The sequence below is a fragment of the Ovis aries genome, chromosome 2 (assembly GCF_016772045.2).
Source record: "Ovis aries strain OAR_USU_Benz2616 breed Rambouillet chromosome 2, ARS-UI_Ramb_v3.0, whole genome shotgun sequence".
NCBI lineage: Eukaryota > Metazoa > Chordata > Mammalia > Artiodactyla > Bovidae > Ovis > Ovis aries.
In genome coordinates, this window is record NC_056055.1 from 38,009,712 (window position 1) to 38,036,845 (window position 27,134).

The 27,134-nt window shown below is 47.4% G+C and overlaps 1 protein-coding gene across 2 annotated transcripts in view; it reads left to right on the forward strand.

The window, feature by feature from the left end:
- The window catches only part of B4GALT1 (beta-1,4-galactosyltransferase 1), a 53,096-nt gene that overhangs the window by 9,964 nt on the left and 15,998 nt on the right, over positions 1-27,134 (forward strand). For both annotated transcript variants that reach the window (XM_060408759.1, NM_001246211.1), the window contains 1 exon segment: positions 19,731-19,966. In XM_060408759.1, the coding sequence (XP_060264742.1) occupies positions 19,731-19,966 (236 nt within the window).

Genomic DNA, 27,134 nt, shown 5'->3' on the forward strand with positions numbered 1-27,134 from the left:
TAAAATTTCTCCTTCTCTTCTTCCTCCTCCTAGTCATCTTCTTCCTCTTGCTCTCTTTCCCCTCCTCTTCCTTCTCCTGCTTCTTTTCCTTCTTCTTCAATTGAAAGTGCAGTGTCGCCACATTCACTGTTTAAATATGCATAATTCTACTCCTTCCCATTGTAGTAAAACCATGCATCTACTGGCATGCTTTCCAGATGCATACATACTTTACTCTGTTGCAACCATAGTGGGAACCGTTTTGCCTTCTACTATATTTGTTCAGCATTATCTTATAAACTATTGCTTATGTTACCCGAATTATCTTTTGTGGCTCCTTTCTGAAATCCTTAGGGCTTATTCCCTTAAGGTCCAGTATCCCGTGTTTCCCCATCATAGATCATCTTTGCTGCATGTTGCTTCTTGTTTCAGTTGAATTATTTCCTGGGGATAAATTCCTAGAGGGGAATTTCTAGGCCAGAAGATATGGCCATCTTTACGGCACTGGTTCACACTGCTATTGTGCTTTCCAGTAGGTTTGGAGTAATCCACAGACCCTAAATTCTATTGGGTTGGCCAAAAAGTTGGAGTAAGATGGTATGGAAAAACCCAAATGAACTTTTTGGCTGGCTCAGTAAATTCCTGGGCTGGGGCTTCCCTGGTGGCTCAGATGGTAGAGAATCTGCCTGCAATGTGGGAGACCCAGGTTTGATCCCTGGGTCAGGAAGACCCCCTGGAGAAGGGAATGGCAACCTACTCTGGTATTCTTGCCTGGAGAATCCCATGGACAGAGGAGCCTGGTGGGCTACAGTCCAGGGGGCCACAAAGAGTCAAACATTATCGAGCCACTAACACTAGGGATTTTAACTTCTAAAGACTGGATTCCCAGGGAAAGTCAGATTTATCTGGAGTCTCACACATAATGCTCTCAGCTCTGTGTGTGTGTGTGTGTGTGTGTGTGTGTGTGTGTGTGTGTGTGTGTGTAGTTTCCTGTGTAGGACCCTGCAGGTGCTCTGGATGTGAGGCTTTTCCTAGAAGTCATTTCCTGTGGGGAGGTCCTGCTGAGGTTACTGGGTATCCACAGAGGAACCTTACACGTGGCTTTTTCTACACTTCACACACCTTTGCCAAAGAGTTGATTTATACAACATAAGGACCTTTCCTTATTTGTGGAGCCGTATATGTAGATTGGGGGCAGATCCCAGCTTTAAAAGCCTGGCTTTACAATGCTGTTGATCTCACACATTGCAGGTTGGTTGCTGGAAATACCACACGCAGAACTCATGTTAGGCTCTAATGGACTGGCCTGGGCACCTGACCATTAACCCATCTGCACGAACTCTGCTCTGACAGCCCTGGTTTATGGGATCCAGACACAGGGTCCAGATGAAGAAAGACTTCAAATTAGATTGGATATAAATAACTTGATCAGTAGCCCAAGGTCTGCAAACAGGAATTGCTGTTTCTGACCCTGCAGCCACACCCCTACCCCATACACATGGCTTTTTGTAGACAAACAGGAGCCTGCCAGCCTACCGCTTGCACAAATGTTAGAATGACTTTAGAGCTAGTGATGTCAGTGACCAGAGATTTACACCAAGTAGACGAGGTGCCTTTAGCCTGTGACAGCTGCTGCCTTAGCCTTGCAGCCCCTCCTCATGTCCTCTCTTCTACTGCATTCCTCAGCAGTCAGCTGTGACTCAGTGGGTGCTCCCAGGGTCCGTTTGGAACTGGGCCGGAGCTTCTGTGAACATCTTGTTCCTGTGGGACCCAGGGCAAGACCTCCTTCCTGTGTAAAGTGGAAAGATCGTCCTTACCTCAGAGGGTTGATAAGAGGATGGAATGATCTGAGGTACTTGGTAATGGAATTCTGATCAATGCACAATACATCCCCTAGGCAGCAAAGTAGGCTGCCAAGTAAAATGTTTTTCAAATGCAGTTTTTTCTCTCTGCTCCAGGGCAGTCAGGAGAAGAAGACTGAGGCTGTATCCACAGTTTAGGGACAGAGTTTAGCCAGTGTGGTAGAGACGGTGGCCTGCTTATCTGAACAGACCTACCCCAGGCCCCAAGGAGAAACCTCCACCTTGTTGGATCTGCAGCACTGGGAACCTGGAGTGTGGGCTGCCACGTGTCAGGGGTGCCAGGCTTTTGTGGTCATTCACAGCGTTCCCTTCTCCAGGTGATCATTGTTTGTCAGTGTCCTGGGTCGAGGCCATCACAGACTACACCGTAGCTGAGTGGTCAGGGTAGAAGCTGGAGGGAGCATTGGATATTTGATGGAGTCTCAGGAGTTAGGGCTTTTGAACTGTGGTGTTGGAGAAGATTCTTGAGAGTCCCTTGGACTGCAAGGAGATCCAACCAGTTCATTCTAAAGGAGATCAGTCCTGGGTGTTCATTGGAAGGATTGTTGTTGAAGCTGAAACTCCAATACTTTAGCCATCTGATGCGAAGAGCTGACTCATTTGAAAAGACTCTGATGCTGGGAAAGATTGAGGGCAGGAGGAGAAGGGGATGACAGAGGATGAGATGGTTGGATGGTATCACCGACTTGATGGACATGTGTTTGGCTGGACTTTGGGAGTTGGTGATGGACAGGGAGGCCTGGCGTGCTGCAGTTATGGGGTCGCAAAGAGTCAGACACAACTGAGCAACTGAACTGAACAGGAGTTAAGAATGGCTGTGTTAAAAAAAAAAAAAAAAACAACCAGGTGCTGGGCTGGACATAGGTGGGCTCAGGCTGGGCCACCCAGTGGTCTGTACCACTGTCCTGTTAGAAAACTAAGACACAGGCCTAGACAGCCTGTGTCTACCCAGGGGCTGGTGTAGGAAGCCAGGATACCACACCCTGAAGTTCTGTTTTGGTGCCAGCCTACTGAGTGACCCGAAAGAAGTCACATTCTCTTCCCCAGGCCTCACTTTACCCATCTGTTAAGTGAGATAAGGGGTTGGCCTGGATATTCTCTGGTGTCTCCTCCTGCCTGGGAATTCTGATGTAGCCTTGAACTCCTGCGTAATACAGTTGAATGTCTGGGCTGCAGGACAGCTGGCCCAAGAGGGCCAGCCATGTAGACCTGGGTGACTGTCAGTGTACCCTGAGCCAGGATTGAGTCAGTTACTGGCCAAATCCACACCCAGCTGACCCTCCCAGCAATTCCCATAGCTAGGCTCCAAATCACAAGTAAATCGGTCAGCTTGAAAACCCAATCAGTGGGAGCTGCTGTGAATCTAGGGTTCTAGGTTCCAGCAAAAACCACATCAACCACACCCACAACAGATAATGCTTACTTAACATCTTACTTACATGCCAAGCATGGGAAAAGTACTACATCTGCATTATTTTCAGGGATTCTCACAGCAACTTTTTTTTTTTTTTTGGCCTAATTGTCCTGGTTTGAACTTCCAGCACATTGTCGAATAGATGAGTAAGAGAGGACATCCTTGCCTTGTTTCTGGTCTTAGGGGAAAAACATTCAGTCTTTCACATTCAGTCTTTAAGTATGATCTTAGCAGTGGGATTTTTGCAGAGGCTTTTTATCAGATGAGGAAGTTCCCTTCTGTTCCTAGTTTCTTGAATGTTTTTATCATGAATAGGTGTCGGTGTGTTTTGTCAAGTGTTTTTCTGTGTCTGTTGAAATGATCATGTGGTTTTTGTCATTGGTCGTTCTATTGATGTGGTATATTATACACTGATTGCTTTTCCAGGTATAAATCAAACTTGAATCCCTGGGATAAATCCCACTTGGTTGTGGTATGTCATCCTTTTCATATACCTCTTGCTTTAGTTTTTTTATTTTTAATTTTTTTTTAATTTTTTTTTTTTAAATTTTAATAACTTTAATTCTTACATGCGTTCCCAAACATGAACCCCCCTCCCACCTCCCTCCCCATGGTTTACCAATATTTTTGTTGAGAATTCTTGTTCATAAGAGTTCAATAAGAATTCTTGTTCTTGATCTATAGAGCTTTTCCCTCAGCTTAATTGAAGTATAATTGGCAAATGATCTGTAGTTTCCCTTTTCATCCTTCTCCTGGTGTCTTTGTCTGAATTTGGTATCAAAGTAACACAGGCTCACAAAGTAAGTAACACTTTAATGCCCATGGTGGGGTTGGAAAATGGAAGTGGGAATGAGGATCAAAGAGAACAAATAAATATAAGGCAAGAGAGTCCTTGATGATAAGAGGCTATGAAATAAAAAGTTGGATGGCTGGATGGAAAGGAAGAAAAGAAGGAAAAAAGTACAATACATAGGGGAGTGGTGGAGAATGGTTGAGTTCCCTCCTCTTCAATTTTCAGAAGTTTGTGAAGGGTTTGTATTAATTCTTTAAATATCTGGTGAAATTGACTAATGAGACTTTCTGGGCCTGGACTTTTACTTGTAGGAAGCTTTTTGATTACTGGGTCAATTCCTTTACTTGTTGCAGGTCTATTTGGATTTTCTTTTTATTCTTCAGTCAGTTTTGATAGTTTATGTCCTCCTAGGAATTTGTCTACTTCATCTAAACCATCTAATTTGTTGGCATGGTTGTTCGTAGTATTCTCTTATAATCCTTTTTTTTTTCACTCCAAAGTTGTTAGAAGTATTTCTGTTTTCATTCCCAAGTGTGGTAATTTTGTCTCTCTCTCTGTCTCTTTTTTCCCACCTTGAACAGTCTAGCCAAAAGCATGGCATTTTGTTCATCTTTTCAAAGAACCAACTTTGGGTTCATCGATTTTCTCTGTTATTTTTCTGTTCTCTATTTCATTAATTTCTGCTCTAATCTTTATTATTTTCTTCCTTCTGTTTTGCTTTAGTTTTATGTGTAGTTTGTTTTTCTGTTTCTTAAAAATCTTTTTAAGGTGGAAGGTTAGGTTATTGATTTGGGTCTAAAGATCATGTACTTTCCACATTTTAATAAATACTATTAAATTGTCCTCTGGTTTACACTCATCAGCAGTGTATGGAAATTGCCTGTTTCCCACACTGGATATTTATCATTACTCTTTCTACATTTATCAATATGATGGTCAAATGTGGTATCTTGTTGTAGTTTGTTTCTCTGATTACTGATGGTGTTGAGCAAATGTTAATGTATTAGTTGGCCATTTGTATTTCTTTTGTAAATTACTTGTGAATATTTTTACCCATTTTTCTAATAGTTTTAAAATATGTGTACAGGAGTTTTTAAGACTATGGATATTACTCCTTTATAATATATCATTTGCAAATAAGATCTATTTGTCATGCGTCTTTCAACTTTATCTCTGGTATCTTTGATCATATAAAAGTTTTATACATTTAAGTCTGTCTTTTCCTTTATGACTTCAGGTTGTTTTGGCACTTAGGAAGTTCTTCATGTTTCCAAGATTGTAAAAATTTCTTTTGGTATTCTTTTCTAAGCTGATTCTTTAGCATTTTAGTACTTGTCCCTGACAGTAAAAACCAAACAGAATCACTGTTCAGCTCTCATATGTTATAAGAAACCTTATAGCATACCCACAGAACCCTTTGAGCTCTAAATCTATCATCGATGCTGATGGATTAGAGTAGAAATGTGAAATTTCAGTCACTTGTGATTACAGAGTTGTAATAATCTGTATGCTTTGAAGTTCTAGGGAGTCAGGGGAGAAGACGAAGTAATATTTATTGAACATCTGTGAGTACGAAGTAATATTTATTGAACATGTATTAGTGCTAAGCACTGTGATAAGACTGTATATGTGTTATCTCATTTACCACGTGGAGAGAACACATTATTATCTCCACTCCTTAGAGGAAGAAATTGGAACAGGCTGCATTCAAAGAGGTCCTGATGCCAAAGAGGTATTGTCAGGAGTGCATGGCTGGCTGACTGCCCAGGTGGCCTGTAGGGCAGCAAGCTTTCCACAGTCCAAGGTCTGGTTCTAGTTGGAGAGGGAAGGATGTACTGGTAACTAGCACTTCAGATCCAGAAATGCAGTCAGGGCTCCAAAACTAATCAGAGGGTCAGCTGACTCAGAAATAAAACCCCCATGAGACTTATTTACATGCTGGAATGCTAAGCTGTGCTGTGCTACTGGAAGATTGAAACTGTTGTCAACTGGCTTAGCATTCTCTGGCTGCTGGCAGCACTATAAGGGAAGCCATAGTATAATCAGGCAGCTGTGAAGTCAGAAGTCAGAGCAGAGAAGTGAGTTGTACTCCAGTGTTGGTTGGAGTCAGGTGGTCAGGCTGATGAACCCGTCCCTGCAGTATTGTGGAAGCCCTTCAGGGACCTTGGTCTGGTCCAGAGATTGGAACTCCACTCTCCCCTGTGCAGCCCTGGAAGGACACATCCTACACCATCCTACACCACTCCCCTATGTATTCCCTTATGTACTTTTTTCTTTCTTTTCTTCCTTTCCATCTAGCCATCCAACTTTTTATTTCATAGCCTCTTATCATCAAGGACTCTCTTGCCTTATTTATTTGTTCTCTTTGATCCTCATTCCCACTTCCATTTTCCAACCTCACCATGGGCATTAAAGTGTTTAATGTGTATCTTTTTTTTGCTTTTGCCAGATGGGAGCCACTGTTTCATATATATGCAATTTTTAATTTAAATTTAATTTTTTAAATTAACATACCTAAAATTGGCCTTTTTTGGTTTACAGGTCTATGAATTTTTATATGTATATACACACATATATATAAAACTACCGCAATCCAGATGTAAAATATTTTTTCACCACCCCCAGCCAAAATCCCCCTGTAGTCGTATTTTCCTCTCACCTTCACCCCTGTTAATCACTGATCATTACTGTTTTTTTGAGAATGCTGTATAAGTGGATCACATAGTATATGTATATATATATTTTAACTTATAAACCATTTTATTTTATTTTTTGCCATGCCGTGTGGCATATGGTATCTTAGTTCCCCAACCAGGGATCATACCTGTGTGCCGTCCTGCATTGGAAGCTTGTAGTCTTAACCATTGGACAACCAGGGAAGTCCCAATGGTATTTTTTATAGCTCATTTTGATTCTTTTTTTTTTTACCCACTTCTGCTTTTTCTTTCTTCTTTTTTTTTCTTCAATTTTTAAAACGTTTGACATAACTTCAAACTCATAGAAAAGTTGGTAAAATTATGCAGAGAATTTCTGGATAGCCTTTGAATGTGGCTCAGTTGTGTCCTACTCTTTGCGGCCCCGCGGACTGTCCATGGAATTTTCTAGGCCAGAATACTGGAGTAGGTAGCCTTTCCCTTCTCCAAGGGATCTGCCTGATCCAGGAATCAAACCGGGGTCTCCTGCATTGCAGGCGGTTTCTTTACCAACTGAGCTGTTAGGGACAGCCTTTGGATCCCCCTGAATTCCCCAAACGTTTACATTTGCTGTATTTGCTTTTTTCTTCTTTCTCTCCATGTATGTGCATGTGTGATATTCTAACTCATGCCCTGTTAGCCCTAAATATTCAGTGTGTATTTCCTAAAAACAAGAATTTTTTAATATAACTGGTTAGTACAATGACCAAATCAAGAAATCAACATTGAAAATTTTCTATTATCCCTTCTATAGACCTTATAAAGATTTTACCGCTTGTCCCAAGATTGTCCTTGTACTAAAAGGAAATTGAAGAGCAGGCATTTTATGCCATGATCATGTCTCTTTAGTCTCTTAATCTGGAAAGATACCTGACATTTCTTTGTGTTACATGACACTGACATTGTTGAAGAGCACAGACCAGTTGTTTTATAAAGGTCCCTCAATTTGAGTCTGATGTTTCCTTGTGGTGAGGTTCAAGTTATGCGTTTACAGCAAGAGTATTGGGTGAATGTTGCCGAGTTCTTCTCAATACGTATCATGTAGAAACACATGCTATTAGTTTGGTCCTTATTGGCCAAGTGAACTTTGGTCTTTTCATTATGGTGGCATCTGCTGTTTCTCCATTTTCAAGTTTGTTATTTTACCCCTTTTAATTAAAATGTGTTTTATGGGCATTTACTTTGAGATTATATGAATATCTTGTTATTCCTCAAACTTTCATCCATTGGCTTTGAGCACCTATCAGTGATTCTTACTGGAATCGATTATTTGTATGGTGTTTGGCGATCTAATTCTGTCATTGCTCCTACATTTATTAATGGGCATTTTCGTGTGAGGAAGAGCTACAGATCTTTCTTTGTTCAGTAGTTCATAATTCTTCACTAACGTTATTTATTTTAATGCTCAGACTCTCTCGGGTCGCAAAGAATCGGACACGGCTGAGCGACTAAGCACGTACGTCCCAGATTTGGCCTACGAGATCCCTTTCAGGCTAGCTCCTGTGTCATTTTGGCACATCTCTCTGTTCTTTGAGCATTTCCTTCACTTTCAGGCAAATCAAGACGTTCCAGCCTCCTCTTGTTTGTTCTGACTCTGCCCTGGAATCAGCCACTTCTCCAATGAGCTCTTGTTCTTTTTAATAGAGGATGGTGTTTAGAAACCAGAAGCTGGGCTCCAGACACTCACCCTTGATTTTAAGGTCCATCCTCGTTGCCATGTGTAATCTAGTGTCTGTGGTGTTCATCCCAGTTTTCTCTCTCCGTTAACGACAGACTCTCACGCTACCTTCACACATCCTGACGTAAGGAACAGCCTTCTCCATATCCTCTATGGACCTGTGTGTGGATTTATGCTGCTCCCTGAGTGCCAGATACAGCTCCAGACCAGCTACCCCCGTTTACATCTCCACCAGCGGAGAGCAGAGCGTCTCTATACCTCTCTACAAATACTTAGCCTTAACGAACTTCCTCATTTTTGCCAAACGATTAGATATGCTGGGTGAGCTCTGGTTTTAACTTGATTTTCTCTGATGACAAATGAGCTGGAGCATCTTTTCGTATGCTTGATGGCCTTTGGGAGTCTTCTTTGGTAAATTGCTTATTCATAATTCTTCTTTGGCTGTTTTTTCAAAGGGGCTCTTATGGTTTCGTGATGATACGTAAGATTTCTTTATACATCCTGCATACTAATCTCTTGTTGGTCTCAGACACTACAGGTCTCTTCTCTCAATCTGTCCTTTATCTGTTCACTCTGCCCATGCTATCTTTTGTTTGAATGGAAGACTTTTTCCCCCTTTGTTTTGTGCTTTCTCTCACCAGTACCCTTTTTCTATAACTACGTGAATACCCTTAGTCCCTCCACATTTTAAATGTGCTGGTATGACTAAGCTCTGGTGATTCTCCACAGCAGTCTGTCTTATGACTTCTTAGCCTCTATTGATTTCTGTTAAGAATGACTTTGCCTCTTAGAATGTAAGATCCGCATGCAGGTATTATTCATATGTTTATTCAGCAACTCTGTGTTGTAAACCCACTATCTGTTAGGCACTGTGCTGTATCACAAGACAAGGTTCAGAGAGGGTGAAACATGCCTGTGGCTTTTCAGAGGTAGAGCAGGGATTTTTTGCCTTTTTATTAAATTTTATTATTAGAGTATAATTGCTTTACGATGTTGTGTTGGTTTCTGCTGTACAACGAAGTGAACTGACTATAAGTATACATGTATCCCCTCCCTCTGGGATCTCCCTCCCAGTCACCCCCCATCCCTCCCCTCTGGTCATCACAGAGCGCGGGGCTGAGCTCCCTGTGTGGTCCAGCAGCTTCCCGTAGCTATCTATTTTACAGTTGGTAGTGTATGTCTGTCAGTGCCATTCTTCCAATCTGTGCCGTCCTTCCTGTTGCCCTCGTGCCCACGCGTCCATTCTCTACTTCTGGAGTAGGGATTTAAACCTGGTCTTTCCCACTGAACTGCTTCCCTCGGAAATTGCATTTGGTTCCTATAGAACCGTGTGTCAAATTTCCACACCTTTTGTAACAAATGGCCTAAGAAGGTGCAGAGCAACGTGCTCTCCACCGGCATCCAGGGAGGGGAAAGTCATCAGGAGGAGTGGAGGGAAGTGTGGCTGCCGCCTTCCTGGGCCTGGCAGGCCCTGGGCTACCCACTGCTGGCTCCAGGCTGATAGTGTCAGACCCAGAGGAGACTAGGAGGCCGCTTCTGCCTGCAGGGGAAGGTCTTAAAATAACACCCAGGCCTGTATCATCTAATCCTTTCTGAGAAGCTCAAATCATCCCTTCCAGAAGTGCTCTGGTTCTAAGAGGAGAGAGATACAGCCGGATCATCCTGGGGCTAACAGAATTTCCAAAGCCTTTCCTGGTAGTGATAACGGCGGGCAGGCGCAGTTTCCGCAAATTCCAGCCCGGCAGGAGAAGGGCTGGGTGAGGAGGAAGTGTGCGTTTGGGCTGGAACCAAACAAAGCAGAAACTCCTCCTGGGACAGTTTTTCCCCAGAGGACAAATGCTGGGAAGCCTGTTTACTGGGCTGTAAAAGCGTTGATCCCTGGGCACTGCTTCCTGATCTCAGGCCGTGCATCTCTGTGCCTGTAGAAACCTTGGGTTACCCCAGGACAGATGTGTACTGTTAGGCTCCCAGTCCTGGGGTCTCCCAGGGCTCCCTAGTTCTCTATCCTTGTTTCTACTGCCCACTCTGAATTCTGAACCATGACCATGTATGTGTGGAAATACACGAGAAGGGTTTAGATCAGCGATGTCGCATCGGGTTCACTTTTAGGCTCCCTGAATCAGAATCCCCATGGATTCTGAACCCTGGAGTTCTGAGATGGACTATCCCCCTGGGCACAGTGGAGGGAAAGCAAAGGGCCACGTGAGCTGTGATCTGCTGCCCACTGTGTAGATATAGCCATGATCATCAGAATCTTAAAGGATTAATAAGGAGATGATAAGGATGACTCTTTTGCAAATCTTAAGTGTCCTTGCAGAAATCTATCAGGCTCTCTGTCCTTTGTGTAACACTGGGGTTAAAATATAATTCTCAAGGTCCCTCCAGCCCTGGTCTGCTAGGATTATCCAAGGGGCCTGTTTCAAGGTGGACCCTGACCCTTCAAGGTGATGGAATCTGACCTTGCCTTCAGTCCCTTAGGTTTAGGCCTTGGTGCCCTTGGTAATAGGATCCTGGACCAGGTGAACATCCAAGGCTTTCTGATGATTTTACGACCTGTGTTAGACTTTGAACTTTGGAGTTATTCTCTCAAGGATCAAGTGGTATTTGGGGAAGCACCTGTTTGATGTGGCAGTGTGAAGTTTAGATGAGGAAATAGCAATATATTGTTTAGAAGATGAGGCTGTATACTACCACTGTGTCTAAAATTATAGGGCTAGAATCTGGAGGAAACTCATTTTAAAATGTAGGGTGGGGGATATGCCCGTAGGTCATGAATTAGGTGCTATACCTGGAAACCAAAGGCATCTTTAGAGCTCAGAAGGGAGAGTTTTCTTGCCCTTGGTCACCTTGGGTGTAGGTGTGTAATTAGGACAACAGCTAGATTCTCAAGCATCATATAGGCAAGATGGCTCCCAATTCTGCTAACTCAGCTTCTTAGTTCATAGCTGAATGTGTTGTGGGGATCACCAACATTTGTACAGCCTGTTCTTTTAGAAACTGTTCCAGGTTCAAAAGGAATGGTATACTGCCCTCAAGGAGACAAGGGTCTACTAGAGGAAGCAGGTAGATAGACTGGCACCCTCCTCCCGGGGGGCTTGAATGCGGTCTTGTAAAGGTTGAAACATTGGTAGGTGAAGAGTGTTTGTAGGCAGCTGGAGCACAGACCAGCTGGCCTGAAGGATCCTGGAAAAGCTTTGAAATTCAAAGTTTGAACTTTGAAGGACTGTTCCCTTGCCTACTTCACAAAGGTTTTTGAAATAGCATAAGAGTGCTGCTGCTAAGTTGCTTCAGTCGTGTCCGACTCTGTGCGACCTCATAGGCGGCAGCCCACCAGACTCCCCCGACCCCGGGATTCTCCAGGCAAGAATACTGGAGTGGGTTGCTGTTTCCTTCAATGCATGGTGAAAGTGAAGTCGCTCAGTCATGTCTGACTCTTCGCAACCCCATGGACTGCAGCCTACCAGGCTCCTCCGTCCATGGGATTCTCCAGGCAAGAGTACACACTGTAAAAAAGGATCAACATAAATAAAACAAGAGAAAGAGAAAATATAGCTTAAAAGTTAAGATTCAGGCAGAGTTAAAATGTAGATATTCAGATGCGGCAACCCAGCATAGCCATTTCGTCTGTCACTTTGCAAAAGCCACAAGTGAAACGTCAGAGAGCAACGATATGCAGTAGTTCCTGAGCATAAGTTGTTTTTCTTGGTGCTTCACTCTTTAAGAGCTTCATGGGGGTGGGAGGGAGGTGGTGTTTAGCCGGTGAGCCTACAAACCAGCATTCCTCAAACTATACTCTAGGGACCTATGTTAGTGCTACCTAGAGTACTTGTAAAAGGCAGAGTCCTGGGCCCCAACCCCAGACCTACCAGATCAGAAGCTCTGGGCAGGAAGATCCAGGAATCTGCAATTTTACATGCTTCCCCAGATGACTGTCTATGTACTCCTCAACTTGAGAACCTCTGCAGTAGATGGAAACCTCAACAATATCTTGAAAGCACATGCAATAAAGCAAATGTGAAGGCTTGGCCTTTGTGTGAAGGCTGGGTGGGAATTTAGTGGGAGAGAGAGCAGGGCACAAGAATAGGCAGTTCCACTGAGGTTCATTCCCGGCCAGGTCACTTTCAGGTCATATTTTAGAAGAGGTACTCAATGTGGTAATTCAGGCGCGTGGCAGGGACGCTCCTCAGCACAGAGATGGATGGCCCCACTGTGTTGTCCAGCTTGTCCAGCTTCCCCTCGCCCTCCTGGGCTCTCTTCTGTAGATCTGCTCTGGCAGGCTCTTTTATTTTTTTGAGCAAATACTTTGTTTTTCTATGTGCCCCCAAATGCAGGGTTCTGAGACCACAAATGTGCTCAGCTTCCTGTTGAAAAAGTGTTTTTCCCCTCAGGGTCTAATAGCAACTTGGATGATGAGTTGGCAGAAAACAAGTGGGTGTTGACATTGTGTCCTGCATGCAGTGTGTCTGAGACTCAGCAGGCCAGCCTTTAGAGTAAATGATTCCTGTTTTCTGGTCATGGAGTTGTATGTTTTGAAGTCTTTATTTTGGAAGACACTTCTTTATTGGGAAAGGGATGAAGAAGGGGGGGGATCACACTTCTTGACCTCGGGTTATATTTTTAAATAGTTATTGTTTGATTTTAAAGATATACCCAAAAGTATAAAGAAAAGGAGCGTGAGCATCTGGTTTAAGAAATGATTTCCAGTACTTTGGGAGCCTTTGTGATTTGGATTTTAAAACCCAGTGAGACATGGTTACCATGAACCATGAGCAGTCCCATCTCGTGGCTTTCTGTCCTGTCCTCCTCCATCACGTTCTCTCGTGTTTTCTTGTACGTTAAACCTTCGTCACGTTTTCTCAAGGTTTATTGAAATCCTCTTCGTTTCTTGCACTGGTGGCAGGGAGAACAACTGCGCACCATCCATTCGGCTCAGGTTTGTTGGCGTACTCCATGTCCACGGCAGCAAAGTGGACACTCATGACTGTCCTCCCGGGGTGGAGCTGAGGGAGCCATTAGAGGCAGCTGCTGCTCTGCAGAGCTTTCCTTGATTGACTCTGTTCCCCGGCCCCAGAGTTGACTCCCCCTCCTTTGTGCCATTTCCTCTATTCTCACCACTATCACCCTCAGCATTGTATTTGCATTGCCAGTCTCCCTCCTGGCCAAGGGCAAAGACTTCTTCTTAACCCATCCCCCACTGCTTGCATGCCTGGCACCAACTGGCAAGTGGTGTGTGCTAACTAGGTGCATGCTTAAATGGACATGGTGCTCCGAGTCCTTAACAAAGGAAGAGGAAGAACCAACCTTGAGTGGTCTGAGAAGGCTTCCGAGGAGAGGTGATGTTTGAGCTGTGGCCAGGCAGCTGTCGGATTGGTGATAACGAAGTTGTTGGAGAGACGGTTTAGTGTAAGCGCCTTGCAGTAGACGTTGCTTCTCATTTCTAGTCTGCAGTCACAAGGGGCACCGTGGGTTGGTAAGACCACTGCAGACAGCTGTCATTCCTGTGCCTGGGGATTTGATAGTACCTAGTTTGGCTTCCAGCTTACATCAGGTCTTTGGAAGGTTGGTACAGAGGAAAATGGCTCACCCACAGCAACAGTCCGAGGAGCAACACCGCAGGGGAGCTGAGGGGTGGGCTGCGGGAGGGATGGTTTGAAGAGGGGCTGTGCCATGTTGTTAGGTCTGAGGCTTGGCCAAGGAAGAGATTCCAACATCTCAGCTGGTTGAGTCACAAAGTTCTGGGCATGGGCTAGTTCCCAAAAATGTGAATTTCATCACTCAGGAAAGTTTTTTTTTTTAAGTGGGGAGTCCTGATCCCTGGTTGCCAAGTAAGGGTGTCTTTTTTTTTTTTAATTTAAATTAAAAAACAAGCAATCCAACATTAAAATCTACTGTGCTCATTTCCTAAAAGAAAGGGGATCTTAACATTTAATGAGTAAGAAGTACTTCCTCTTGGAAGAACTGGCATTCTGATATACTGATTGCTTTGAGCTTAATGAAGGACCACTTACATCATCTTTTGTTGTTCAGTTGCTCAGTCGTGTTGAGACATGGACTGTAGCCCCCCCAGGCTCCTCTGTCCATGGGATTTTCCAGGCAAGAATACTGGAGTAGGCTTCTGTTTCCTTCTCCAGGATATCTTCCCTACCCAAGAACCTGCGTCTCCTGTGGCTCCTGCACTGCAGGCAGAGCCTTTACCACTGAGCCACCTGGGAAGCCCCACATAGTTCTTACGTTAACCATTTACATTCACCATCTCGGGCTGGTGAACCATTGTCATCATCCCACTTCAGGCCGAGGACTGTCTTGACCAATCAGCTGCTCAGCTGGGAAGCCGTGACTGGATGTTCCAGCCTCTTTGGCTGATCCCAGAGGAGTGAACCAGTGGCTTGGCTGGCAGGGTAGCAGGGCGTCCATGCTGGGCTCTTGATCTGCAAGGCTTCTGACGAGGGGTGCGTGTGTGTTTAGGTTTGCTGTGCTGGGCTAGGGAGCAGTGGAATTTGTCTGAGTTGAGCTCACACATTGAAGTTATTGAGCGACTTACACGCAAGGCCGTGACCTGGACTCCCAGCTGAGAGGCCCACGTGGCGGAGCTTTAGCAGGAGGAGCTGAGGACAGGCTCACATCTGCTCATCTGCTTACGTAACCCTGCCTCCCAGCTCTCAGAGCCAAGAAAACACACAAGCCGACCCAGCGGGGCCAAGGGTTTGTGGTAGCACCGCCATGCGCCACCCAGCAAGGGGGCCTTGGCTCAGCTTTCTGCCTCCTCCTCGCGCCTCTTCCCGAGGCCCCCACAGTGTCTCTGAGACTGGCTGGCAAGTCCCGGAGGTTCCGGGCAGAGCTGGTCACTTGCCCTCCTGGAGTCTGAGTGCTTAGACTTTGTCATTAGGACAGAGCCAGGTGTGCTGCCCAGGACAGCCCCTGCCACATGGCAGGAGGTGAGTAGGGCACGTGGGGAGGCTTCCCACCTGGCTCCAGACCCAGGAAGGCATTCGGCTCCAGGTCAGGAGCCTCCACGGCTGCTGAGCCCTGACCCATCTCAGGGTTGTGAGCTGGAGGGTTCTCAGAGCAGTGGCAGCTTCGAGGGGGGAAGGTGGGGAAAAGAATTGTCAGATTGGGCAGGAAGGGCTGGGGTTCACTCTTCCCATCTGTGTGGGAGACACGGCAGGGCTGTAAGAGGGGCACAGGGAGGAGCAGGGAGTGGGAAGAGGCTGTTTGGTGATCAAGCTCTGCGTGGAGCCGCTGGGACAGCCAGTCCCTTAGACAGCCTTGAGCCAGGGTAGTTTTCACATGGATCCTGCCCTATTCAGCAGGGAGTGCCTCAAGGTCAGGAACTGTCGTGTCCATCCCATCATCACCTCCCACCTCCCCGACCTGGTTCACAGTGGATGTCCAGAAAGTATTGATTGAAACAAATTGAAAGTGGCCTTGACACACCACAGGAAATGTTTACATTAAACAAACACTTCAGAAAGACTCTGGCTTGATGCTTGAGTAGGTTCCCATGGATGGGTGGTCACATGCTATTAATACCTTGTGAGAGTGTGTGTGTGTGTGTGTGCGCGCGTGCGCACGCACTCTGGGATTAAAGGAACAGGGGGAAGGTTATCCGCTCCCATAATTGGGTGGACAGTGTTATCAGTTGCTGAAGGAACTCTGGAACAGAAGCTGGTTGGCCCTAGGTGGTGGTGGTGGCGGTGGTTGGTGGAAGTGATAAGGTTAAGTAAGTGTTCATTTGAGTTCCAACCCCTGGAATTTACAACTGGAAGCCAGTATCCTGAGAGTGGATGGTCGTCACCCAAAGATCATCCAGCAAGTCACTGGCAGAGCTGAGCTAGGGCCCAGGCAGCCTTTTCCTGACCAGGAAACTCTGCCTCACTGCTGTCTTCCTAGAGCCACCGAAGGGATGAGAGTAAGATGCTTTAAGCCTGCAGGTGTCTGCTCCAGGGAGGCCAGGCAGCCCAAGTGTAAAATACCTCTTTCCTGGGTTGGTTTCAGAAGTTGTGAGAAAGTTGGTAGAGTGACAGTCCAGATGCCCTTTGGGTTCCCGAAAATGAAGATATGTTTAGCTGCATCTTCCGAACCAAAGGTGGGGCAGGCCGTGGATGGAGTGCAGATGTCATGGGGCCTTCTGAAGTGAGAAGAACCCGAGCACCGGTCTTTTCTTCTTGTTTTTCGCAAGTGCCCTGTGTATCAGGGCCTCCCAGAAGGCTGTGCCCACGGCTGGGGAGTCGGGCAACCCAGGCTTGTGGGACCTCGTGGGAAAGGGCTACTACCTCCCTGAAGGCCCCAAGCTTGTGAAGATGTGCAGGCTGGCCCTGTCCGCTCCCCACCACCCAATTTGTCCAGAAAGAATTGCTTGGGCTGCTTGTTATTTACATGGGTCCTTCCTGAGATCTGACAAGTCAGACTCCCTAGGGCAGAGGCCTGAGATTCCATATTTTTACTGATTGCCTCACTTGATTTTGATGATCAGTGTGAAGAAAATGGTCACGCCAACCCCTTACTTAGCTCTAGGACATAGGACCTACTCCCTGGAGGGCACCATGGGAGTTTGGGGCTGAGGCAATAGGCAGTCATGGGAGGGAATGGTCTGTGAGGCCTCTGTTCCTCCAGAGACCATGTGCGTGGCTAGGGAGAGACCAGGGCTTTTTGGTTTTGTTTTTGTTGCACAGGGTCTCTGATGCTGCGTGAGAGCTTTCTCTAGTTGTGGAGAGCAGGGGCTTCTCCTTGCAATGGTTTCTCTTGTTCCAGAGCACAGGTTCTGTAGTTGTGTGCGTGGGCTTTGTTGCTCCACGGCATGTGGAATCTTCCTGGACCAGGGATCAAACCCACGTCTCCTGCACTGGCAGGTGGATCCACATCCACTGTGCCACAAGGGAAGTCCAAGACCAGGGCTTTTGATCCCTAAAGATCCCCTTCTGCCCAGGGGTCTGCCATCTGAGCTCTGTGGGAAGGAGTAGAGATAAAGGACAAGGCCGGATTGGGGCTTCAGTTTGAAGATTCTGGTCTCTCGATGCCATTAGAGGAAAGAGGGAAGGGCATTTCTGGCAGAGGGGAAAGTGTGGGCACAGACACAGTTCATAGGGGCGGGAAGGGAGGGGGAGCTAAGAGGCTTAACCCTACATGGTCCAAGATCATGGCCTTAGAGCCATTGGAGGGTTTTATCAGGAAAATGGTAGGATCAGAGCTGTGTCTCCGTAGAAAAAGGACTATTGGGAGCAGGTCCTTTGAGGATGGAACTGGGTCAGTGTCAGGGAGGGAAGTGGTGAGGAGTCCCAGGGATCCAGGAAAGGCGAGAGGAAGAAGAGACAGCAGGTTCACACCTACTGACAGGCCAGAGGAGTGAGTCATAGCTTCCTTTCCTTGCGCTGCCGCATCTCGGGAGAGTGAGTGATCCATGAAGACGAGAGGTGCTCAGACAAAGTCACATGCCATTGACAAGCCAGCAGGGCACCAGAGGGCCACAGTGGCCCCCGGGTGGTCCTCACCAGCATGTTTCAGGGGAGCTTGCTCTGAGCTTGAGATCAGGGTCTGGCCTCTGTTCTGTTGTGTGTGGTTTCCTCCCTTTGTTCCTGTGGATGGTTTGCTCCACAGGTAAAGTTGGTTAGGCTAGAGTAATGGTTCCCAAAGCGTGTTCACTGATAAAATGGTTCTGTGGCTAAGTAAGTTTAGGAAGTGATGGGTTAGATAAAGTGAATGGGGTTTCTTTCTCTTTTTCAAAGAGTTTATTTGGCTGCTCTAGGTCTTAATTGTAGCACCCAGAGTCTTTGATCTTCACTGCAGCACGTGGGATCTTTAGTCGCATCCTGGGAGCTCTTAGTTGTGGTATGTGGGAGCTAGTTTCCAGACCAGGGATCGAACCAGGACCCCCTACATTGGAAGCGTGGAGTCTTAGCCGCTGGACCACCAGGGAAATCCCTGAATGGGGTTTCTTGACTGCACAGCTCCTCAGAGCTTTTGGTGTGCATTATGACCTTCCAGAAGCAAGATTTAGTTTGCAAGGTTCCCAGACTTTTTTGACCAGGGGGACCTGTTTTTCCATTGAGCATCTTACTGGGACTAGTGGTTCCTGGAATCCACTTTGAGAAAGTCTGGCCTACGGGGAATACTGGGGACCTGGTTTGAAATGTTCACTCTGTCCACCATCCCCTGTCTGTCCCTGGGCCTCTTTCTCCTGCCCTCTTCTTGTGTGCTGTGGCAGGAGCAGTCCTCAGACTTGGAGTCTTCTCTCGGCTCCACCTGTTTCTACTTAGGAGGCGGGGACGTTCATTCCTGTATCTGGATCTTGACTTTGACCTTTTCCTCGCCTAACCTGCCACTACCTCAGAATCCACCATCTGGGTCTCATCAGTTTTTCCTCTAAGCCCCAGCTCTCTTACTTTTCTGTGCTATACTTAGTCGCTCAGTCATGTCTGACTCTTGGCAACCTCATGGACTGTAGCCTGCCAGGCTCCTCAGTCCATGGGGATTCTCTAGGCAAGAGTACTGGAGTGGGTTGCCATGCCATCCTCCAGGGGATCTTCCCAACCCAGGGATCGAACCCAGGTCTCCCTCATTGCAGGAGGATTATTTGCCATCTGAGGCACTAGGGAACTTAATTCTCTCATTTGGAGCCATGTTCTTCCAGGACAGAATCTTTGTGGAGTCTCCCCCGACTTTACCTTCCTTCTTCATCCACTATTTATCTAAGCGTTCTTTTTTGGTGTTCCTTCTGGCTGTTCTTTCTCTGTTTCCCGAGTTCCTCCAGCCCCTCCTCATCAAGTTTGTTTCATTCGTGCATCACATCCCTTCCCCAGACATGGGTAACTCGTGCCACTCGCTGCTGCCTTCTGACTTTAGGCTGATTTCCTCAACACTGAGCTCCTCAACACACACGCACACTTCCCTTCCAACTAGGTTAGGTTCAGAGAGATGATGTAAGTTGTTTGTCCAAGGCCACACAGCTGGGAGGTGGCAGAGTTAAGTTTCAATGTCAGAATTTCTAAGAAAGTGCTTTCTCAACCGTGCTCTCTGATCCTTACAACAGCTTGTCCGGAAATCTGAGCAAGAATTACTCCATTTCCATTTTTTCAGTTGAGCAATATAAGAGTCTGAGTGGGTCCTGGGGATAGGAGAGTGCTTCAGAGGGTGACTGGCTGTCTGGGTTTTCTGGGACTGAAAGGTTTTCCCAGATGGTTGGTCGCGCTGGTGCTGGACATGGTACCTCGTGCTTGGCCTGAGAGCCTTTGCCGTGGCCACACGGCCTCCCCAGGGATGGCTTCCTGAGGCAGTCCTGGAGCCTGATGTCTTCTCCTTTCCCCCACCTCTCTAGTCGGCCCCATGCTGATTGAATTTAACATACCTGTGGACCTGAAGCTTGTGGAGCAGCAGAACCCGAAGGTGAAGTTGGGTGGTCGCTATAGCCCCACGGACTGCATCTCTCCTCACAAGGTGGCCATCATCATTCCATTCCGCAACCGGCAGGAACACCTCAAGTACTGGCTGTATTACTTGCACCCAATCCTGCAGCGTCAACAGTTAGACTATGGCATCTATGTTATCAACCAGGTGAGGTCTGGGGGGATGGAGGGAGGGAGGGAAGGCGTGTATGTATGTATGTCGTGTGTGTGTGCGCGTGCGGGCACTTACGTACTCAAATATGTGAGTGATGGGGGTGAAGGAATAGAAGTACTTTTTTAGACATCTGGCGTTTTGAAATTCTACCATACCACCCTCAGGTGCAAATGAATTAAACGCTGTATAGTTCCCCCTACCCCCACCCAAGAATTTAACTTTGGTATTTCAAGTTTAGCCTGAATACTTAAATTCCCACCTTTAGACTATAACCTCCCAGGTGGAATAACACATCTAACTTATCTTTCTACTAAATTCCATTGAAATTCCTTTGAAGAGACAGAGTATATACATTTCCATTTCTAAAAGGCCCCGTGCCCATTTCACGTCAAGATAAACTATGGATCTTCTTGTAGTAAGTTAGTTTGAATAGAAAGATTGTTAGCAGCTGACAGCTTCCATCAAAACTGAGGGACTTTGTGAATGTACCTTGGACCAGAAGAAAAGCTAGAAACAGCAATGTGTCCATTAGGCATTTCTGAGCACTGCCAGGACAAAGCAGAGAGATACTAAAGAAACGATGAAGTTTCCTGATTCTACCTGTCCTGAAGCTTCCATCCTCATTTATGGCAAGTGGGACCCTTCCAGGGAACAATTTGCTAATAATCTCAAGAACTGGATCTCAAGGTGGGAGAAGAGGTGGCAGGCAAAACCCCTCAAGGCTGTTGGAGGGCCTTGGCCAAGTGAGGCACAGACCATGGCCCCAAGAAAATCTGCTTGTAAGATAGCCAGACAGTTGGGCTTTACTATGGAAGAATATTTGTATTATGTAAGAGAGAATAGGTATATGCCCTGCAAAATCCAAGCCACTTCAGTCCAACGAGTATTTGTTTAAAAAAAGCCCTGCTGTCGAGGAACACTTGTCTGATGCCAGTGTGCACATGTCGATCATGGTAGGATTCAGGAGCCCGTTATTAAAGCACTGGTTTTGAGCGCCTGGAAGAGGAAGCCACAGTTGCCAGGCCAGCAGGGATTACTAAGCATAAGCCACGCCAGCTGCCTCTCCTTTCCCTCATTGATAATTGTTATACCGGTAGATGAGTGATACACTGTAGACACTGTGGCAGATTGTTTCATCAAGGTATCTGATAGCCTCCCACAAATCTGCCTGAACAGAAGTTAGACAGCTGTGGTCTGGGTGGCATATAAACTGTATAGATTAAAATGCTTGGGTAAAGAGTGTTAAAGAGAGTTAGTGATGATGCCAAGTGTTTGAATTTAGGTGACTCTGATCAAGGAAGACTTTGGGGCAGGAGTGGAGAATGCTAATGTGTAGAAAGGTTGTATTTTAAGTAAATGTGAGATTGCCTCGTTGAATTATAAAGTCAAACATATATTGGACCGGTAACATTTAGCCGCTGTCCTAAGTTCCTATGGCAGGATTGATACAGATATTACCCAAGTTTCAAACAACAGATTTCCACATGTCTTACACCAGCTATTTCCTCCTGCCTGCCCCAGTCCAGGCTGGCAGAACAATAAATAGGCAAGCCAGCTTGGACCAGCAGTACCGCTTTGCCGGCTCACACCGGTCACTGCCCAAGATGGGACTTCTCCCCAAGTGTGCTCTCCGAAATGGGGATCTGAGGTCACGTGCATTTGAGGGATGCTGGGGACAACGGGAAGCAGGTTTTGTTCCTGCAGAGCCTTCAGTGTCTTGGTGTACATGACAGCCTCCAGAGGGAACTCGGCACGTTTCCTGAGCTCATCTGACTGGAGGAACCGCCTTCCAAGAACCATCTCGAGTGACAGCTATTCCGTGAATTGAACACTGGGGGAAAGCAGGCCTCCTCTTCTCCCACCTCCTCACTTTCCCTAGGATGCTGGGAAACACCCCCAACTCCTGTCTTCTCCCATGTGAATCTCAGCATCGGAAAGATTTTATTTTTCATTTTTCAAACCTTTACATCTCTCTCTTTTTTTTTTTTTTCCCTCTAGTTTGGTCAGTATAATCATCTCCCCCTCACCACCACCCCCCACCCCCACCCCTACCCTCTGCCCTAGTCCATGTCTTTTCGTTTCTTCATCTTTTTCTACTCTTCCAAGGGTTAACTTTCCGCCTTGAGAAAATCATTTCCTTTATCTCCCTCTCCCCCAGCTAATCTTATTTCTTCTGCTCCAGCTCCGCCCTGATTATTTCTTTGGGAAAATGTGATCTGACTTCCAGGTAACCAAGTCATAAAGAAACCTGAAGTTGCCCCTACCTTTTCAGCAAAGGACATCTTGTGTGGTATCTATAAGAAACCCATGATAAAGCGATGATAGGAAAGCCCAAGCCTTGAAAGAGGTGGGAGGGGAAACATTTGGAACATGCCCTCTCTACAACTTAGAACCTTCCCACGTTCCCTGTGTTACAATTAGATGCTCTGGTTCAGAGCATCTGGCTTGGGTTTTGTGGTACCATTTGTTGAGCAGCTAGGCCTCTTAGCATCTTCCTGTCTCAGACACCCTGCTGTCGTCTTGACACTTCATTCACTGCCCCTGCCCCAACACACACACCCAATTTAAGAAGGGAAATTGCCTAAAATAGGAGGGGCCCCTGAGACATCTAGCCCTCAGGTTCTCAGGCAGGTTTTTAAGAACAAAACCTCCCCTTGCCACGTTGAAATGCTGCCTAGCCCTGCATCCACAGTGGGTCACATTGGGTCACAGCATGTTCCACTTGAAGTGGAGGCTGTGTCCCCACCTCTATTCCTGACTTCCCGTTCATTCTTTGCTGGGATTCACCTGTACCCCTGAGGTACAGAACAGAGAGTTCTGTTCTCATCTGTTTTACTGATGAGGAAACTGAGGCTCACAGATTGGAAGAAGGGACTAGTAGGAAGGCACATAAACCACAGTAGGGCTGCAGCTCTGAGCCCAGTCCCGTGTCCTAGCACCCTCTCAGCACATTAGCACCAGTTCCCTTCTCAAGGGTACTTGGTCCCTCCTCCTCAGAGCTGGGCGTCCAGGACTGGCAGTGAGCTCCAGGCTCAGACTGCCTGGGTATTGGCTCTGCCCCTTCCCAGCTCAGTGACCTTGGACTCAAGTCCTTCACAGCTCGGTTTCCTCATTCATGGGAGGGAAAGGCTACAGTCCTTCCCACACACGGGACGGGGCTGTGACTCACACACCTGGCACACAGGGAACCCTCCGTAAACATTAGCTGCTTTGAGTTCCTTCTCCCTCCCCGCCCCCCCCCACTGTCCCCCTTCTTCCTGCCTGTTTTCTCTGCCCAGGACTATGGTGATAAACTCTGTACTGTTCTCCCTGCCTCCTGTTTAACCCCCGCTCAGTACCAGGATCGAGACCCTCCCTCCCGTTCTTGGGTTCTCCATGGGAGCAGAAGGTCGTGAACTTAGGGACCACGGCCCACCTGCCAGCTTCTTCTGAGAAGGGTTGTGTCTCGGGCTCTGCCCACAGGGGTGAGCTTTCATGGGCTTCTGTGGCTCCTGCCCCATGACCCTCAGCTGTTGACCACTTTCTTTTGGTTTAGTCCCCTCCAGTCACCATAATAACTTGCATCTCACAAGAAGAGGGGTGGAGGGTTGATGAGCCTGAGAAGCAGCAGCATTGCTGTCTGTTCTCAGCGTCCAGCCCTCCTCCTGCCTTCGCCCGCCAGCGACTGAACATCCTGTTAGGGTTCTGGCAGGTCCAGCCTTTCAGAGCCAAGGGTGCTACTCTGAGGCTCAGATATCCTACCTGAGGTCCAGCGCAGGTACAGAGGAGGACACTAAGAGATTTTAGCAGATGGGAGGTGGGGTGCACACTTCCCTTCCTTGTACTTTCATTGAGAAAGGAAACTATAAAACCACCAAGGGCAAAGGGAAGGCAGATCACCACCTGGCAGCCCTGACTCTAATAAGAAATACAGGATGTTTGTGAGATAAGCCACTAGGGGAATTACCAAATGGATGACAAATGCAAGTGGGTTCGTAGTAGTCGTGGCAGCACCTTGCCCCAGAAACAGGGCCCAGGATCCGTCTCTGATTCTGTTTGTAGGTCTGGTGCCTCTGTGCTCACTCAGTTTTTCTAGCTCCGACCATGGCATGCCCTCTGTAAACTCCATTATGTCCTCGCCCACAGGCGAGGGTCTGAAGGGCATGGGAGCCTGAGCTTGGCACCTGGACTGAGATCTGCCACCACTTCCCCTCAGTTCTCCTTCACATGCCACGCTGGACTCACCACCATCCCTGAGACACGCTCCCTCCTGGGCCTCTGCTCATGCTGCACCAAATACCTCCATCCTGCGTGCCTCCCTTGCCTCCCCTGGTTGCTTTCTTTCTGGCCACCACGGAAGGCCGTCCCCTTAGCTCTGCAAAGGCTTGGAGTGGAACTGTGCTGCCTTCTCCATCTGGGCTGCTTCCAAGCCCCATAGTGCTTTCTAGTGAGGGGAGAGGAGCGTTTGCCTGTGTGTGGGCCTTCCCTGCCCCTGCGGCCCCGAGACCCACATCCCTCAGGCCTAACTCCCTTGTCTCCCTGACCACCAGGCTCTGTGCTTCATCCACAGTTAGGGTGTGGAGCCAGAGCTGCTTCCTGTGGCTCCACCAGCTCTCGGGACAGGACCCCTTGTTCCTGGCTCTCTGGCAAGTGAGAACCTAAGACGTGAAGCCTCCTTTCCCCTCCAGGCCAGTCATGACCCCTGGGAACCTGCATGGCCTTCTCCTCTCTGCCCCATCAAAGCTTCCTGCCCAGCAGAGACCCCACTTTAGCTCTGTGGTGGTTAATGGTCATAATACATGATGGTCTTTTAGACTGAGCCTCTTTCACGGTCTCAAAGTTTGAGTTTTGACCCTGACAGCCCCCAGTGAGGCAATGGGTGCCCCTGTTCCACACCATTCCTGCTGAGGGAAGACTCCCAGAGGGGAGCAGCTTGCTGGGGGTCTCACGATGGCCAGGCAGCAGAGCTAGGACAGAAATCACCTGCAGCCCCTGGAATGCCTCACCTTGCCATGTGTCTGTTCCTCACTGAGGAGCAGCTCCATTTCCACTTGGTGGTGTCCCCTGTGAGTCCCACTGGGTCACGAGAAGAGGACAGTGGCTTGGGAGTAGCAGCCTCAGAACCTCCAGGAGGCTGGCCCAGTTGTCATGGTTACAGGTAAAACCTGGCCTGAATGGAGGCCCCAGCTCCCTTCAGAAGAGTCTCCATCCAGCTTTGGAGTTTTTCCCCTCTTCCTTCTCATCTGTGCACAGTTGTGAGGTGGTTCTAAGCTGCTTGTCTGAGACCAAGAGTGGGCAGGTTTGGAGACGGCCCCCTGGCACCCTCAGTGAGTGAGAGCCTCTGTTACCCTCCTCGGCTGCTTACCTCTGTCCCTGGGCCAGGCAGCTGATTCCTAAATGAGGCCAAGACAGTTAGAGTGAAGCTCCAGAGGACAGCTGCCTGGGCCTGAGGCATCCCCCTGGGTTGGTTTCCATCTTGATTGTGTCTGTTTGCCATCCGCCTCCCTGCCTTACGTTTCCTGCCTAAGCTGTCAGCACCCAGATTGAGGTATGCAGGAGCAGGGCTGGGGAGGGGTGCAGCAGCCCCTTTCTCTGGGCACTGGGACCTTTTGTGGGATGGCTGTAGATACCCGCATCCCACTGCTGCTCACGTGCTGCCCCAGTGACTGGTCGTTTCCTTTGCTGTGTGTTTCCCCTTGCTCTGTCTGTGGCTCGCTCCAGCCTCCAGGGATCATGTTGAAGCAGCACTTACAAGTACTTGCCTGAGCTGGTGATTTGCCTCCCTGGGCATTGTCCTGGGAAATGTCATTCCCCCATGACTTTGTGATGGGGACTGACCACCTATTAGGAATGTGCCTTTGCCTTGGAACCAGGGTGGCCACAGCCCAGACCCTTGCCTCTCTTCCTCACGTCTCTCCCTTGCAGCCACCCTTGTCTCTTTTTTCTTTTTTTCCTTCTAGTGGGGGCCCTTTGCTTTTCCTTGTTAATCCTGTTTGTAGCAAAGCAAGCTGAAGGAGGACCTCCTCTCTGTGATATGCTTCTTGCTCTCCACCTGCTCCTCTTCTGTGCCCTTCACCTCCTAGAGAGAGAGAGGAATGCCGACCTTACTACCACTGCGACTGCTGCCGCTGCTGCCACCACTGCCACCACTGCCGCCACCCTGGTAATGTCCACATGCCCCCAGATCCAGTCCAGAGCCCAGGCGCTGCTGGACAGGGGGAAGCTGTGTAAATGATCCTGAGCATGTGCCATCCCGGGCCCTGGGGTTTCCCAGACAGGGCCCTGGCCCCTGTGGGCTCACTCAGAAATGCTGAGGCTGGTGGGAGTCTGGCTTTGCATTAAAGAGACTTTGCATTAAAATCAAGCCGGAGTTGAGCTCATACTGTATGTGTGTATACTTTTGTACCTTGCTTTTTTTCCTTAAATTCTGTATCGTCAACATCTTCCCATGTTATTTCATAGTCTTCATAATCATCACTTTCCATGCCTTCATAATAGTTGAGCCTGTAGTTCCACCATAATTAGTGTAGACATTCCTCTGTTAGAAGGCATTTAGGTAATTTTCACTTTCTCAGTAGTGTAAATAAGACTGTAATGAACATCTTTCAGTTTGTGGCTTATTCTGTGCTTGCTTCTTCCATATTTAGATTCATTTCCCTAGGCTAGATTTTCAGATACAAGACTATGGGTTCAGAAATGGTGTAAACATTTCTATGGTTTATAATATAAGTGGCCAAATTGCTTTCTTGAAAACGAAGCCTTTATTTTCTGAGTGTTTTTCTGCAGAAAATCTCATCTCAGTGCCGTAGGCCCTGGGAGAGAGGCGCACATCCTGCTGTAGAACTGAAGTTTTAAAATTATTTTCTGTGTTTACCTTGCCCAGAGTCCTTGCTTGGCTGCTTTATTAGTTCTGTTCTCTCTGAAGGGACCTTATGGCTCTGACCTGTGTTCTGCTCTGTCAGGGGCCGAGGATATGCCCTCTCTTGTGAGTAATTACTGTGGCAAACAAGAGGACTACCCCCTCCCTGCAACAGACCCTGGAGGGCACCTTTCCTTCACTCACTGGGAGAAGAGCTTAAGTCTCTGATCCAGGTTTTATTGAGGGCCTTGTCCGAACTCAGGGCCTCCTGTATTATTAAGGTTCAAAGCCAGAGACCCAACTGCTATGAAATAATGGGTCAGT